Genomic DNA, 15,332 nt, shown 5'->3' on the forward strand with positions numbered 1-15,332 from the left:
CAACCATACTATCCAAGTCCTTGCATCAATACAATTGATTCTTCCATACAGCCCTTAAACCACACGAGGACATTGAGAAGCTGTCTGTGTGTGTGTGTGTGTGTGTGTGTGTGTGTGTGTGTGTGTGTGTGTGTGTGTGTGTGTGTGTGTGGGGTCACTGAGGATGCACTCGGCAGCTGACATCTGGTCACACCCACAGAGTCTCCTCACCCTCGGGATCATGTGCTGCGACTTATCTCATGTTAGTCAACACATAAATCAGGAGAAAGCGCAGATGCTCTGCAGTGGAGCCCCAATTAAAACCCGCCACCTGACGGAATTATTCACATTAAAACTGCGGACATCAGTAAGAAAAAAACCCGTCGTAGTATTTCACCGAAAGCACGCTTGTTTTTGTTGTGTGAGGAGCATTAACTTCATCTCCAGTGCAGCATCTGACGTGGACATGATGAATCAGCATTGAACGGTTTTATGCTTCTATCAAGGATATGTGTTTCCAAGCATTACGTGCTCGACTGTTCAAATGTCAATTATTTCCGCCGTTTCCTGTCTTGCCACGCTGCGTCAACAGAGAAAAGTACGCGCAGTTCAGACTCTTGATTTTCTCAAAATAACATTTGGTCATCCAGGGTGAAAATCCTCCTGACCTGCAACCGTTGCCGATATCATGCTAATGAAATGACGTGTCATAGATTGTAACAGAGTGCAATCATTTGTTTTTAATTTGACAGTAGATTCTCATTTTCGTTTTCTTCTCGTGTCCACGGCGGCTCTGATTGTTTTAGCGGTTGTGTCGGCCGCCGTCTCGATATTTATGTCTTTCAGATAGCTGCTCTAGTGGTTTTTAAACCACTAGGTGATTGCAAAATGTCCGGTCGGTTGTGAATCAATCCGATAAAGTCCACCTCCGTTTGAGCGTGTCGCGCGCCAGGCAGTAAAACGCATAGAAGGGAAATTGCGGATTGGACTTCCGCGACATCCAGACACAAGTAAAACTGTGTCCATGGACCATCAGACACGAAGCCAATGCTTTCACAGCCTGGTTGCACGGACCCAAAAATAAGTTTTTGGCAAGTATGCCAAGTGCCCTGCTTTGAGTGCTGTGCATAATCTTTGATTTATTTATTTTTTTCATCACATGCATGATTCTTGCAGCCAAGAGAATGATAACGTGAGGTGTGTGTGTGTGTGTGTGTGTGTGTGTGTGTGTGTGTGTGTGTGTGTGTGTGTTCAGGCCTGGTGACTAAGAGCATGTCTGTCAGACTGATAGGAGTGAGAAGATGGCAGCTGTTCTGTTTGTGCTATGCAGGCTGTGGCAGCGAAACCACTTTTAGCACGCCGCTTTTGAACATGATGGACCTGACAGTGTCGAGGGGGAAGAAAACACATTTAGAGAAACACGGGGAAAAAAAGGAAACTTAAACAAAGCCTGTCGTTGGAGTGATCACGGATCTCAATGTAGACTATTTCTGACGAAATGCACGGAAATGTGGACAAAGCTAAATAGTGTTAGCATCCATGCGCTTTCATTTTTCGGGAACGTTTATTTATCCTATGTATTTATTTGCTATCAACAAATATTTCCCCCATCTCACTCCGTTGAGTCCACCGCCTGAACCTGAAGGCCTGAAGTCTCCACGCCATTTATTACTCAATACTGGCTTCAAATTGTTGCAAAACACAAAACGAGCCGAGACAAATCTTTTTGATGGCCGAGTGTGAAAACAGCACTCGACCGTCACAACAAACTTCATCGCAGTAAATATTGTCTGTAAAAAAAAAAAAAAAAAGTATAAACCGGCAAAACATTTATCCTATCCTCCGTATTAATTCCGTGCAATTATTCCAGCGTTCTGCCGCCTCACACAGTGTGTGTTTCAAGTGAGATCTCGGTGCCTGTTCTGGCTGCAGGGTTGTGTTTGCATGAGTGTGGGTGGTGTGGTTGGAAGGAAACAGTGTTTCATGTGTATTGCACAACGTGTTGACATCCCTGCCGTGCACTTTTCACATCCCTGTGGCCGCCTGAATGTAAACCAGGGCAAATGCGACAGCGTGATAAGTCCTGCCGGTGCAGATGTTCTGGAAGCCCTCGTACAAACCGCTTTACTGTTTACAAGACGGCATATTATCGTATACGGTGTATATGACACTAGAATATACAGAATATTATAAGGTAGGAGGGTCTGTCATCAAAGCAACAGGTCACTTCAAAACCAAATTAAAACACACCGCCACATAGATGTAAATAAAACCGTTTCCGCAGAAACGTATTGTATTCAGCATCACTCGCATGGAAATATCAGTTCAGTTCGGAAAAGCGGTATATTGGACCTTTTACGACAGCTGCGATGCCACAACGCGCTGCGTTTCACCTCATTTGCAGGCTTTGTGCACGATAACGTGTTGTCACTGTCACCGTGCAGCATCAACGGTGAAACGCAATGCAAACTTTGCAACGCAAGATGTTTTTTTCTGCTCGTTCGGAAACAATGTCGGACCAACTGGGTGAAAACGACGACTTTTAAACGTCTCATTTTAAATCAGCGATGGGTCTCGATAACGATCCGCTGTTTTTCAGCTGGTTCTCTTGCAGAGAGCACGCAGTGAAACGGATATTTGGGCGGCGCAATTCATGCGACAGACATATTTGTGTTTTTTTTTCAAGCTTCAGCTTGCAGCTGCAGAGTGGACACACCTCAGTAGCCCATCCATGTAAATGTGTTTTTACAGATATTCATATGTAATAGACACAATGATTATCTGTTTATGCATTCATGCATGGAAAATGTATAATATACTGGTGGGATGGGGAAAAGCAGAGGACTCCAAGTCCAAAAGACTCCGGCTTCTTGGCCTCATAAGAGATGCGGCATACGAAATGGTAAATGTCAGGGCTGATCTTTGTCATAAAGAGGTCTTTGAGTACGAGCTGCAACCCTGCAGCATGGGGAACAGAAGAAGGCATCTGACGTGTGCAGCGTAAACATGCAAAATGTTAGTTTCCCTTTCTTCACAGTGAATTATGTTTCCACACTTTCAAAAACGTGTGGTTGTTTCCGACGAGCTTTCCGCAAAGACAACATAGATGATCTTCTTTTTCCCCACAATGCTATCGAACAGGATGTTCCCATGTTACCAGCATGACATCCTGCTAGCCGTATCCTATGTCCTCTGGAATTCATCTTTGCCAAGTTCTCTTTATAAAACTCTCTGTGAGTCCATAGCACATGCTTTGTTACATTTATCACGTGTGTGTTTAATGTGTGTGTTGCATTTTTTTTTTTTTTTTTTTTTTTTTCAGGATAACGGTGAGGATTCCCATCATATCTCCCCCAGTCCGGTCGTCCATGTCCGGGGTTTGTGCGAGGCTGTGGTGGAAGCAGACCTGATCGATGCCCTGGAAAAATTTGGACCCATATGGTAAGATGCCTACCCTGTTGCTGTGTGTGTGTGTGTGTGTGTGTGTGTGTGTGTGTGTGTGTGTGTGTGTGTGTGTGCGCGCGCGCTCACAGTGGTCCTTAGAGTGCTTGAAAAATGTATAATTTTGTTGTTTCCTGTCAAACCTTGGTGGGATTCCCATGTAGGAACGAACAAAAAACAGACAAATGAATTTCCAAAATAAAAAAAAATGTATTTATTAATGAATTACTTAATGATGTTGTTTTCTAAGGACCGACTAAAATCCTCATAAAAATGACTCTGATGATGGTCCAATGATTATCGTCTCAATGGTGGCTGAGTTAAGGCAAAAAAATCAGGGCTCCAGGTTTATCTGTGTCCAATCCGTCCGTGTTCGATGTTGCGTTCCACTGCAGATCATCTGCTTAGCAGTGAAAGTCCATTCGAAACGAAGGCGGGACCGTGTTTGGAGAAAACGTCAGGGCACCCGGACCAGAACCCTGTGGAACCCCTGGCCTCGCAGCGCAGGGCTCAGATTGGGCATCGTTCAATAAAACTCAGACAAATATGATTAAATCTCCTGGCGGACATGAGCTAAGTAGCCAAAAAAAAAAAAAAAAAGATCTCCCATCTACACTAAATCTCCAAAAAATGATGATTATTGCTTGGGTGTCCAGTTTATATCTTCTGAAGGCAGTTTGATCATCACGTTGTAGATAAGAATCTAACATTGAAGACACCTGGATTTTTTTTTTTTTTTTCGTTTTATGATCGTTTTAAGCTATTGAGTCACATTTCGGGATGATTCGGTTGTGATCATCCTGAAATGTGACTCTTGTGTTTCTTACTTCCCTTAAGCCAGTTAAAGTACACCGTAGCATCATGCGTGTTGGCCTCTTGTGTCCGCAGTTACGTGATGATGATGCCCTTCAAGCGCCAAGCCCTGGTGGAGTTTTCTGCGGTGGAAAGCGCCGATCGCTGTGTGTCCCGTGGAGCCAAGGAGCCCGTCTACATCGCAGGTTTGACTCCAAATAACCTCATTCGGTGATCGAACCGCTGAATGCTGTCGGTTTCAACAGTTATCGTTAGTTTTCTACTACATCTGATCACAGTTTTTCATTGTCACTTTCTTATCTTTTCTTTTTTTTTTTTTTTTTGCACTATTGCTACTTTGCACTGAAAACCTCCATGCTGCTATTGTCCGTATACAACCATGTTACTAAAATGATCCAAAAGAAAAAGTAATTCTGCTGCTTCTCAAATGCGCACACTTTATACTCGCTGTGGGATTGTGAGAAACGTTCACTGGATTCCTCAGCATGTCCAGCGCACGTGCAGAAATTGACAACAAAACTGACTTTTGACTTTGACGTCGACAATCTTCTGAAATGTTGTTCTTCCTCGGCGCCACCGTCTCTAAATCGGACAACGTCGCGGCTCTCGGCACGACTCGTACCCCGTCCTGCTGATGCTCTATCCTGTGTATGTGGACAAATGGACGGTTGTTATACATATGGCTACATCCTGTAGATCAGGGGTGTCAAACTCATTTCTCATGGCGGCCACATTCAGCCTGGGTAGATGTCAAGTGGGCCGGACCGGTAGAATAATAGCATACTCAGCAATAAAAAAACAAAATATCATGTCTTTCCTCTGTTTTGGTGTAAAGAAGTACAAGAACATGAGGAAAATCTTGGAATTTCATGAACAATCCCTTTACAAAACATTTCATGAAACACCTCATATTTCCTTCGACAAAAGTGAAATTTACTTCTATCATTCACATGTTTGCATTGCAATCATGTGATCATGTGATCCCACTGATTGTACAAAGGCACAAAACTTTAACAAGAAATTGGTATTGAAAAATATAGTAAAGCACTTTAAGATTAAATGAGACATATAAAGAAAGGGATTTTTAAACGATTTACACATGTGCATATTAAATATAAATTGAATCCCTGCCTACACCTTACAAACTAAAAAGGGCGCTATTAAATGTGTAAGGATTGGAGTAAATGTGTAAACTTCATCCATGAAACATGCAAACACACACAATACATACTGAAAATGCATGGAGTTGCATGAACAGTAGAATTCCATCATACTAGTTTGTAGTGAAGCTGGTGACGAACATTAAATTGTACATTTTCACTAGCAATTAACTAGCTGGCTTTTACCGCTGCTTCACTGATTTCTCGGCTATGGGTGAAAGTGGCCGCTGTACATTGATAACGTCTGCTGATTGTCGTCTACTCTGACCAAAATAGCGCCCCCTAGCGGAAACTTCTCGAATTGCATTCAATTAAAAAAAATAAGTCCTTGTCTTTTATGCATTTTTTCACTTTCAAAATTATCCTGCGGGCCTGGTCGAACCCCTTTGCGGGCCGTATGTTTGACACCCCTTCTGTAGCACATCAGCTAATGAAAAAAAAATATTCGATGCGCAGCTCTTTGCCGTCTCTAACGTGCTGAGAACCGTGGTTATGCCTGTTAAATGCACACGAATGCTTGACTTGCATTCATTCTGCCTTTTGCCTGTTTTTGTTTAGGTCAACAGGCATTCTTTAACTACTCTACATCCAAGAGGATCACCAGGCCCACCAACGCTGATAATCCCAACAGTGGCAACAAAGTCCTGCTGCTGTCCATACAAAACCCCCTCTACCCGATCACCACGGTAGAAAACCACACACACACACACACACACGGATGCTAGATGTATGGGCATAGGTGACTTAGAGCCAATGTCTGTAACAGCAATGTAAATAAAATCCTTTTTTAGTGTTACAATGCTTGATTTACTGTCATTGTCAGATAGATAAATGGCTTAAAAGCAGCGGTTATATTCGACTTTTACAACTCCGATAAGGATATCTTTTAGCCTCAGTCCTTTGTGTTCGAGGATTGAGTGATAAATGTGTTCTTAATGCAGATTGACCACTGCAGAAATAGGAAAATTGCAAGCAGACGTAGATAAGACAATAAACTTCTTAACAAAATGTGATTCCACCGCTTTTAAATGAGCCAAGTTTCTAATTGGTGCATTAAAAACTAAAAAAGAACGGGTGCTTTTGACAAAAAAAGAAACGTGTCGCTTACGATGTGTGACATTTTGTTTCCCAGGATGTTCTGTACACAGTGTGTAACCCCATCGGCAGCGTGCTGAGGATCGTCATCTTTAAACGCAACGGAATCCAGGCCATGGTGGAGTATCCTTGGTGCATGTGTGTGTGTGTGTGTGTGTGTGTGTGTGAGTGTGTGTGTGTGTGTTCTCCTTAACCCTTTGTCCTGCAGGTTTGAGTCAATCCAGTGCGCTCAGAAGGCCAAAGCAGCCCTGAATGGCGCCGACATCTACGCCGGATGTTGCACTCTCAAGATCGAATACGCAAGGGTGAGGAGGCGACCAGCGTCTCATATTGTCGTCTAAAAATCGCTAGCGTAGCTTCCTGCGTCGGTGACACCGCTGCATACCTTCTCCGTCTTTCAGCCGACACGTCTGAACGTGATCAAGAACGACAACGAAAGCTGGGACTACACTAAACCGTACCTGGTCCGACGAGGTAAGAGCAAACGCTTGCGTCCAGCCGTTCTTCCGGTTCTCAACCTACGACTTTACCCTCCGGCCCGTTTTGTGTTGACCTTCCGTTTCTTGAAACGCGAACCCTCCTGCGACGGGAAAGGTAGGAGGCGGCTCGCGTGCGGTTCACTAAGTGTGGATTTCAGAGCGTCATAGCGAGACTACTCCAATCAAAACACTCTCACACCAGCCAATCACCAGCCTCTCACAAGCCTGCACCTCCACTTCCCCGGAAAAAGACAGAAAGATAGACTGAGAAAGAGAGAGAGACGGACGTCAGGCTGACCTTGCACAGCAGCTTTCTTTCATCATCACCTCCTCCAACCCAGAGAAGCAGAAAGAGACGGATCTCACTCGTACTGACCGCCATGCAGCTGCTGCTTCAACATGCCCAGGAGCCTCTGGTCTGCAGGACTTCAGCTGCTCCGCCGTCCTTCTTCTCCCTCCTGCGTTCATCTCCTTCTCTTGCTGCAGTCTCGCAGGGCCGAGGAGTCAGGCCCGAATAATGTTTTGGTTTTGTTTTTTTTTTCCCCAGTTTTTATTTTTGGTATTTGAAGTTTTCCTCTGCTGACCAGGGTTGCAAAATGATCTATTTGTATTTTATATCTAGTAGATTTGTTGCTTGCAGGTCCCAAGAGAAGATGAGATCAACTTCACTGATCCCCATAGGGGGAAACTCCTTTGTCACAGCAGCGTGACTGTCAAAAAAAAAGTCAAATAAATATAAATAGAGAGACAAAAAATAGGCAAGACATCCAGAATTACATGAAGTATACTAAATAAATCAGGGATAATAATGGACAAATACACAACCAGAACTAAATGACAATAGGAATAGAGTGACAATAGCAATGACAAGAATACATTTAAAAAAAAAAGAATAATAGGTAGGATGTTTGCAGGCTGGAACCAACAAGGATAAGAAAGACAGCTGCGACTTTCCAGTCATTTTCCTTTTTTACTCACTTGCAAAAATAGCGAGGCTCCTTATATCAAATATCTACTACAGATGACCTGCTAGTTTTTGTAGCAAGGCTACAAACTACCCGATGCGAGGTTGGACGGCACCCAGAACGTTAAAACTCTCGCTAACCCGAGATGCGTGCAATATTATGAAATCAATGAGAGGCCTCCAGCTGCACATCATGTCACGGTTTCTGTTGATGATGCACGAAGGTATCGAGAATAACAGCCATCTTATTGGAAGTAAAACCACAAAATTTTCCAAATTCAGCCCAAGTGGATCGTGTTTACTCGCCACTTTGAAGTGATCCTACACAGAACAGCGTTCGGACAGTGCCGCTATGTTTAAATCAGATTTTTGATAGCATAAAAGAAACTGCAGTGGACGTCATTCTTATCACACGTGTTGCTGCTTTTTATTTTGAAGCGCGTACAGACAACTAAATTGTTACCTCCTTCGGTAAACTAGTGCGACGCTTTGATTTCAAGCTCTATGATACACTTAGACTCAAGAGGTCTGTCGGTATCTTACATTTAGCTTGGAAATCAGTCCAAATAGAGATATTGTACCTGGAATATGTATAATATTCCAAATGATATCCCTCTTCTTTTTGCGCCTCACAAAAGCTCATTGCCTGTCGTCGCCTCGTGATTTGCGACGCCTCTCCGAATCCCCCGAAAGCCGACTCCGCTTCGCACCATTCAAGCTAAGTCCAACGGGGTGGAACCCGGGTTGTTGACATTCACCAGAATTGTCCGTTAATGATGGTAACGTTACCCGTCATTCCGCAATCATGGCCTCAGATGCCTGTTGTTATATGAGGTCATTATTTGTTATTTGCAGCGTTGCCTTACTCGCCACCGCTCACGGATCTGGCAGGATCCAAACCGAACAACCCTTTTCTGTTACTTTCATTTTAAAGCGAAACTTCAAATACCAAACCGGCCAGCCTAACCTACTGGTTCCTCAAAATTATAATGGAACTATGTTGGGCTGCTTACAAAGTAATATTTATTGAATGTGTTTGATTTCCTTTTTTTTGTCTGTTCTCACTGTAAAATTCAATACATATCTATCTATCTATATATAGACAGATAGATAGATATTTCTTGTGAAAGACTAAAAGACGCTGTGGAGCAGAGGTAACAAGGTTAACAGTCCAAAGTCTGGCTATGCGAGACCACAGAAAGAGGGGCTTACTCTGAACCCTTTTTACTCCAGCCCTGAATCAGGGCTGTCACGATCCAAAATGTGTTTTTCAGAAACATTTAATTATTATCAGTAGAGTACAAATGGTAGCGGGTGTATGAATTTTGAGCTCTTATCGTGACACCCCTATTCTGACTTCTGCTGGTTAGTCCAAAAAAAAGAAAACAGCTGTTCAAAAAGGCATGTGCATGGATCTCCATCCATACAGTGGCTCTTTTTTTTAAGAATGTTGGTATGTTTTTAGCTGGATTTGTTGAACGCAGTCCACACAAAGATCCCTCTGTATTATTTCCTGTCTCTGCACGCTCTTATGTACAGTGAACAAGCGGCGACGCTGTGTGCCGCGCAGTTAAAAGATTCTCCTATGAAGCATCTGAAACAGTGCGAAAGCGTTGAAATTTGGGGCCAGTTCACGCTTAATTCAATCTTAGGGGGAAATAAAGTTGTTAGGCTCTTCATGGTAGTTGGTCCCTTTTTGGAGCGCCAAAATCCCCGGCGTGACTGGTGACCTTTATTCACTAGTTTTTGTCCAACAGTTGTCTAACGCCACGGTCAGACTAAATATAAATAGTCCGTTTTTTTGGATTTTTTGAAACTATCGATTGGAATGTGACTGAAGTCTGCGGCGTACAAACAAAATAGTTAGCAGTGAAACATTGCGTTGAATCAGCGCGCCGTATACGAGCGCAAGGTAGCGATAGCATTTAGTCGCTGAGGCATTTTACTTTGAGTTTGGTCTGAATCTTTTTCATCGAAACAAGAAAAGATCTGATCACTGAGGGAGGAACAACTACCATACGGCCGTTTGGGGGATCCCACTTGAAACTAAAGGTTTAACACATTGAGGCTATCGGCTATATATATATATATATGTATATGAAATATACATATATATTTATTTTGAAGTGCTGTTTTGGGAAGGAATTGAAATTACAAGCAAACCTGCGTTGTGTTCAGGGGTTGCTGAATGAAAATGCAATCAGCAGCGATGCAACTATGCGACCAGAAAAGAGGAAGTAACTTTCCCTCCAGACAAATGGAGATTGTTTTGCTCGTCTCCTGTGATATGATATGATAACTATTCAGCACATAAAAAAGATGGCAATAATTGGTCAAAGAAACCTCGTGATCTGGCCTGTATCCATTTCAAAATTGCGGAATGATAAAGCTGCCAGTTTTAATGAATTTGATTCATAATACTTGCATTGGAAATGATTCTGTGATTATTGTATCTTGTTTTTAAGCCCTCAAAGTGTAAAGACCCACAGACTTTCATTTGGAGTCATTCACTAACAGATTGATGGGGAGTTGAACTGGTTCCAACTTTAAATATGTTTATTTCACCATTATGGGTGATTATTTTCTGAATTTTGATCCAATAATGTACACGTACATCCATTACTGTGTGTGTGTGTGTGTGTGTGTGTGTGTGTGTGTGTGTGTGTGTGTGTGTGTGTGTGTGTGTGTGTGTGTTCACATGTTTGGAGCTGAGGCACATTGAAAAGACACATGTCTTTTAGGTGTTAGAAAAAGGTAAATACTAACTGTCCCTAAGCAAAGTGGAGGGGATGGAAGTGGGGCTGCCTGGATTCATTGTTTGGGAATTTTATTTTATTTTTTTCTTGGTGTAAAAGCTCAGGGTGAGAGATTTAATTTGTTTAATGGATTTTTTTCCAGTCATGCTGTCTGCAGCCTGGCACAGGTAGACAATCTCAGTTATTGGTTTTGGCATTTATTTTTACGACTATTATTAAATAATAATAGAAATATATGAGACAATTCCTACAACATCAGCATGCTGTTATTTTATTTTTTTTATCGGAGCCATACATTTCTGTTTATTTATGTTGCATTTAAAGGCTTGTGAAGGGTATTGGAATACAGCAACTTATCAAAAAATAATGTCCAGACTTTGGTCCAGAAATGCAGAGAGTTCATCTCCATTTTTTCTCACTCTAGCAAACACGGTGATTGATTTCATCTGCTTTCTTCTGCTTTCACTTGTGGCATAATCCAAAATACTGCAAACAAACATAATGAAATACTGCAAACAAACATAATGCCCCGCGAGGCAAATATTTGTTGAAATATTCCAATTTTTGATTGGACTCCTTTGGTTTTAATGGTCAACCTATTTTGCTTGCATTAGCTTGTATCGCTATCCTGCTTTCACCGGCTGTCATCCACCCATCCGGCTTCTCCTTTATGTTGCTTCTCCCCTTTCAGCCTCTTCGTCTTTAACACCCTCCTCATCTTCTCGCCGCTAATCCTCTCGCCCTCCTCCCCTTCTTCCTTCTGCAACACAACACACCTCTCCTCCCGTCACTTCTCCCGTTTCCTCCTCAGCGTTCTGCCGGCTAATGCCGTATCCTTTGCCGTCATTTTTCTTGCATCAGGTTTAATTCGATTTGCTCACAGGGTGTGTTTTTTTTTTTTTGGTGTTTACTTTCTATTCTCTCACATATTCCACCCGCTCGCTGTCCCACCGCGTCTCTTATCAAAATTTAAAATGTCAGCAGCGCTGGCTTTTAAGCTCGTTCTATCTTCTATCTAGCGCTAGTGTTTTGAGACTTACCTAACCGGGCGATGTTGCAGGACCCTGCGGCGATAAAGTATCCAAGCGCTCAATATGTTCATGCCAAACCGTCAAATACAATAGAAGTCAAACGGCGACCGAATCACGAGGACGACGTATTAAAGATGTTCGGCACGATCGACATAAAAGAACTGGGACGACGGGGACGGCGGCTGTGACGCCGGCCTGCTGTCTAGGATGAAGCTGCCCTCCGGAAAAAAACATTTGTCTAAAAATAAGCATCATCAAGAGCCACGCCGTCGCTTGTCGAGACGACACACATGAGAGGGGTTTCTTTTTTTAACCCGGCATTTTTGAAGTGCGCTGTAGAGCGAAGGATGGCTGGTTTGTCATCAGCCGGTACCAATGTATGGACTAAACCGGTTGTCGACATGCGTCATTTGCAGATGGAGAGTCACCGCATTTGTCTCACCTTTATTATTGTGTATGAATTGCGGCTGGTCGACGTCTCAAATGAGTCGTAGAGGCATTTTTTTTTCATTTTGATCTTTGGCCAGATGAAAATCATCCGTGGATCTTTGATTGGCAACGTCCTCCATGTCAGCATCACTTCAGGGGCTGTATTTCATCTTTACTGGCAAATTTTGGGCTTCTCGCCTTCAAGCCTTTCAAGCAGAAATATGAGAAGGCCTCATATTTAAATGGTCTCCAGCACTTTGCACTGGTTATTGATTAGATCCCCTCCTGCTGCAATGCAGCTCACCGTTGTCTGATCAAGCTGTTAGCCTGAAGTGACGTTGGTGAAATGAAAGCAACGGCCTGCAGAAAGCAAGACACGTCTTGCTACCGACGTGGCGGACAAAAGTTCTTACTTAAAATACGGGAACTTTGCCCATTTTCAATGCATTCCCTTTAAGTGGTACAACATGGGATGTAACAACCGCAAACACAACAGAGGGCAAATAAACACACTGTCTGTCGTTGTAAAGACACTGAGGAAAAATGGCAGAAACGGCAAGAAAAACCAAGAGAAGCAGGCAGAAGTGTTCTTGAACCCATCCTAGTCAGGTTTAGAAATGAACCAAACCGCTCTGCTGGAATCCCGACCGTAAATGCAGGTGATCAGTGGGAACATGTGGCGGATTGTTTCCTGAGAACCGCTAGGACGCTAACAATGCTACTGCTTCTGATCGCATGTAGCGGCCTCCAAAAAGCAAAAGGAATAATGAACAGACTTTGATCGGATGTTGTCTACGTGGTGAGACCGCTTCTTGCTTCTTACAAATCACGACTGAGTGATGGCCAAATGTTGACATTGGGGGAAATTGCTGCAGAGGCTCATCTCTGTGGCAGCTGTTTCGTCGCAGGTTCACCGCACCTGCTGGCTTAGTGTGGTGCTAATCTGTGGTTTGAAGGTCAGCCTCCATGCCCCCTCCCGCCGCCCGGCTTATTTCCAAGCTCTCCCTTTTTGCCAGGGCCAGCTCTGCGTCGTCGTGACAAGAACCCCCCCCACACACACACACATGCACGTCACCAAAATCACTGTCATTTCCAGACTATTGAGCGCACCTGAATATAAGCCGCGCCAGCTAGCGGGTGGCTATCTTGGTCTTCCTAAAACCGTTAAAGTCGTCTTCTTCGGTGTCGGAATTGAACGGCCTTAGAATTTCCCGCACATTTCATCGTTCCGATGTGACGAGGCAAAATGTTTTGGCGGCGTGAAGCTTGTTAGCCCCCCAAAAATCCATCAGTTAGCCGCATTGTTGTTTAAAGAAAGAAGTAGAGGCTAGTGGTTCGGAAAGGACGGCATATATCAGAGCCTCCTTTTTGTTTTACCATAACATTTTACAACTGAACAGCAGCCAGCTAGCGTGATTGTAGCTGACATTCTTTTAGCAACTGAACCTTTTCAGTTTTTTGTCTGTTTGTTTTTGAGGAAGGTTCAATTCTCATATGACAGACTTCAGTTCCATCACACTTTGGGGAGTCTCTGCTAAATAGCAGCTTTCGGCCACGGATTGTCAAGGTTAAGTGGGGTTGCAATGCTAATCCGTGAGTCGGTGGGAAACAAAGACATTGAATGGAGTTTGTAATGATAACAGCAGTGTAGTTGGTAAACTAGGAATTCAAGCTGCTCACCTGACTTTGCATTTGAATTAGCCGTAAGGCTACTATGTTTGTCGTTGGTTCGCCTCCGTTGGAGGTTTGACGGGGTTGTGTTTTGAAATGCACTGAAATTGTTTATTCGTTTCTCTGAAATGCCGGTGATTCTTGCTGTCACGATGTCCTTTTGTTTTACTGCTGTGCTTGTTTTGGGGTTTTGACCAACAGCCGATTAGCGGGGCCAGAAGAATTTTGAGGCTTTCCGGATGTGGCGTATCTCTTTTCATCTTCCTTCAGTAATGGTGTAGACATTCTTAGTCTGATGTTGGAGACTTCGAATAACCCCTAATTAAGGCGACAATATAACATTTACATACAAGACAAGATCATGAAGATTGAATTTGAGGATTTTTTTCAACATGAAAATGGAGCTCAATAGAAACATGAGAAGAAGTGCAAGCTAATGGTGTGTAGTTGAACTGGGACTAGCTAACAGGTTACCCCATTTGTTTATATGCCACTCTTATCTTGTAATGAATGGTTTTATCTGCAAATAAATCCCTGAAACTATTTTGAATGAAATAATAATTGGACAGTATGACACGACAGCTACATTAGTGTGGGGATCATTTTGACTCCCTTCCATTCCCTTTTAAAACCAGTTTCCCACCCTGATCTCCAACATCGCGTCCTCACTAGACAAAGCGCAATACTTGTAATATTTTCATAACATCAAACTCTGTCTACGCTGGAATCGCTACGTCTGCGATCACCTGGTTAGCGCTTGTTCCGACATGCGGCGATAGCGACTTTGTTTTTGTTTACTTGCTCGATCTAGCAGGAGGTTACGTGGCGTGAACTTCTTACTTTCCCGGACTGGATCAGGTGTTCTGCATCCAAGATGGCGTGAAGCAGCGCTTCAGAAAATACCGGTTAGGACACGACTGCAGAAAACAATGTGACTCACAGAAAAGAACAACAAGACCCGGCTTGTTTTAAACAATCCTTTGTATCTCACCGCAGCGGGACAGACTTTCAAACATTTCACCTCACAGTATTTTGCAGTGTGTGAATGCAGTGTTTGTTTTTTTGCGTTATCTTTACAAATAGCGTGATAAATAGTTTATTCAGGGAGTTGTTTATCACAAATATTGGTATTTAAACGAAATGTGTCCAACACAAAGGAGGTACTTTGCATCTAAAAACAGTGAGTCCATCACTGCCATTACTGCTTTTGCACCACCCACTCCCATCTGTGTGGATTGTGCTAGAGTGTGTGTGTGTGTGTGTGTGTGTGTGTGTTTCTCTGAAGGACAAAACACAACACCGCATCAGCATTCCGCAACACAGGACTGCTGATCTTCCAAGTGGCGGTGTCATTTCAATGTGCCTCAGTGTGAACTGCAGGATGTGTTGATTTGATGTTGTATCATGATGACGATGATGATAATGATGATGATGATGTAATGATGATGATGATGATGTAATGATGATGATGATGTAATGCAGGTTGATGTTCTTTCCTGCTGTGGGAGAAAACT

At 43.2% G+C, this 15,332-nt stretch overlaps 1 protein-coding gene and 1 long non-coding RNA gene across 2 annotated transcripts in view; one reads left to right on the forward strand and one right to left on the reverse strand.

Annotated features, from left to right (window-relative positions):
* Nucleotides 1-15,332, forward strand: part of hnrnpll (heterogeneous nuclear ribonucleoprotein L like) — a 30,875-nt gene that overhangs the window by 4,736 nt on the left and 10,807 nt on the right. Inside the window, exons 2-7 of the mRNA XM_086163736.1 lie at nt 3,302-3,420; nt 4,309-4,418; nt 5,952-6,079; nt 6,526-6,611; nt 6,697-6,793; nt 6,890-6,962. Of these exons, the coding sequence (XP_086019862.1) occupies nt 3,302-3,420; nt 4,309-4,418; nt 5,952-6,079; nt 6,526-6,611; nt 6,697-6,793; nt 6,890-6,962 (613 nt within the window). The remainder of the gene's footprint in view (nt 1-3,301; nt 3,421-4,308; nt 4,419-5,951; nt 6,080-6,525; nt 6,612-6,696; nt 6,794-6,889; nt 6,963-15,332) is intronic.
* Nucleotides 3,447-7,695, reverse strand: LOC147236083 (uncharacterized). The gene is made up of 3 exons (XR_015107406.1): nt 7,266-7,695; nt 4,758-4,877; nt 3,447-4,462 (listed from the first exon to the last, which is right to left on the reverse strand). It is a non-coding gene; the product is annotated as an uncharacterized LOC147236083 (long non-coding RNA).

Source organism: Fistularia commersonii, chromosome 2, assembly GCF_037954325.1.
Source record: "Fistularia commersonii isolate RoL2024-O1a breed Wild chromosome 2, RoL_Fcom_v1.0, whole genome shotgun sequence".
In the NCBI taxonomy this organism is placed as follows: domain Eukaryota; kingdom Metazoa; phylum Chordata; class Actinopteri; order Syngnathiformes; family Fistulariidae; genus Fistularia; species Fistularia commersonii.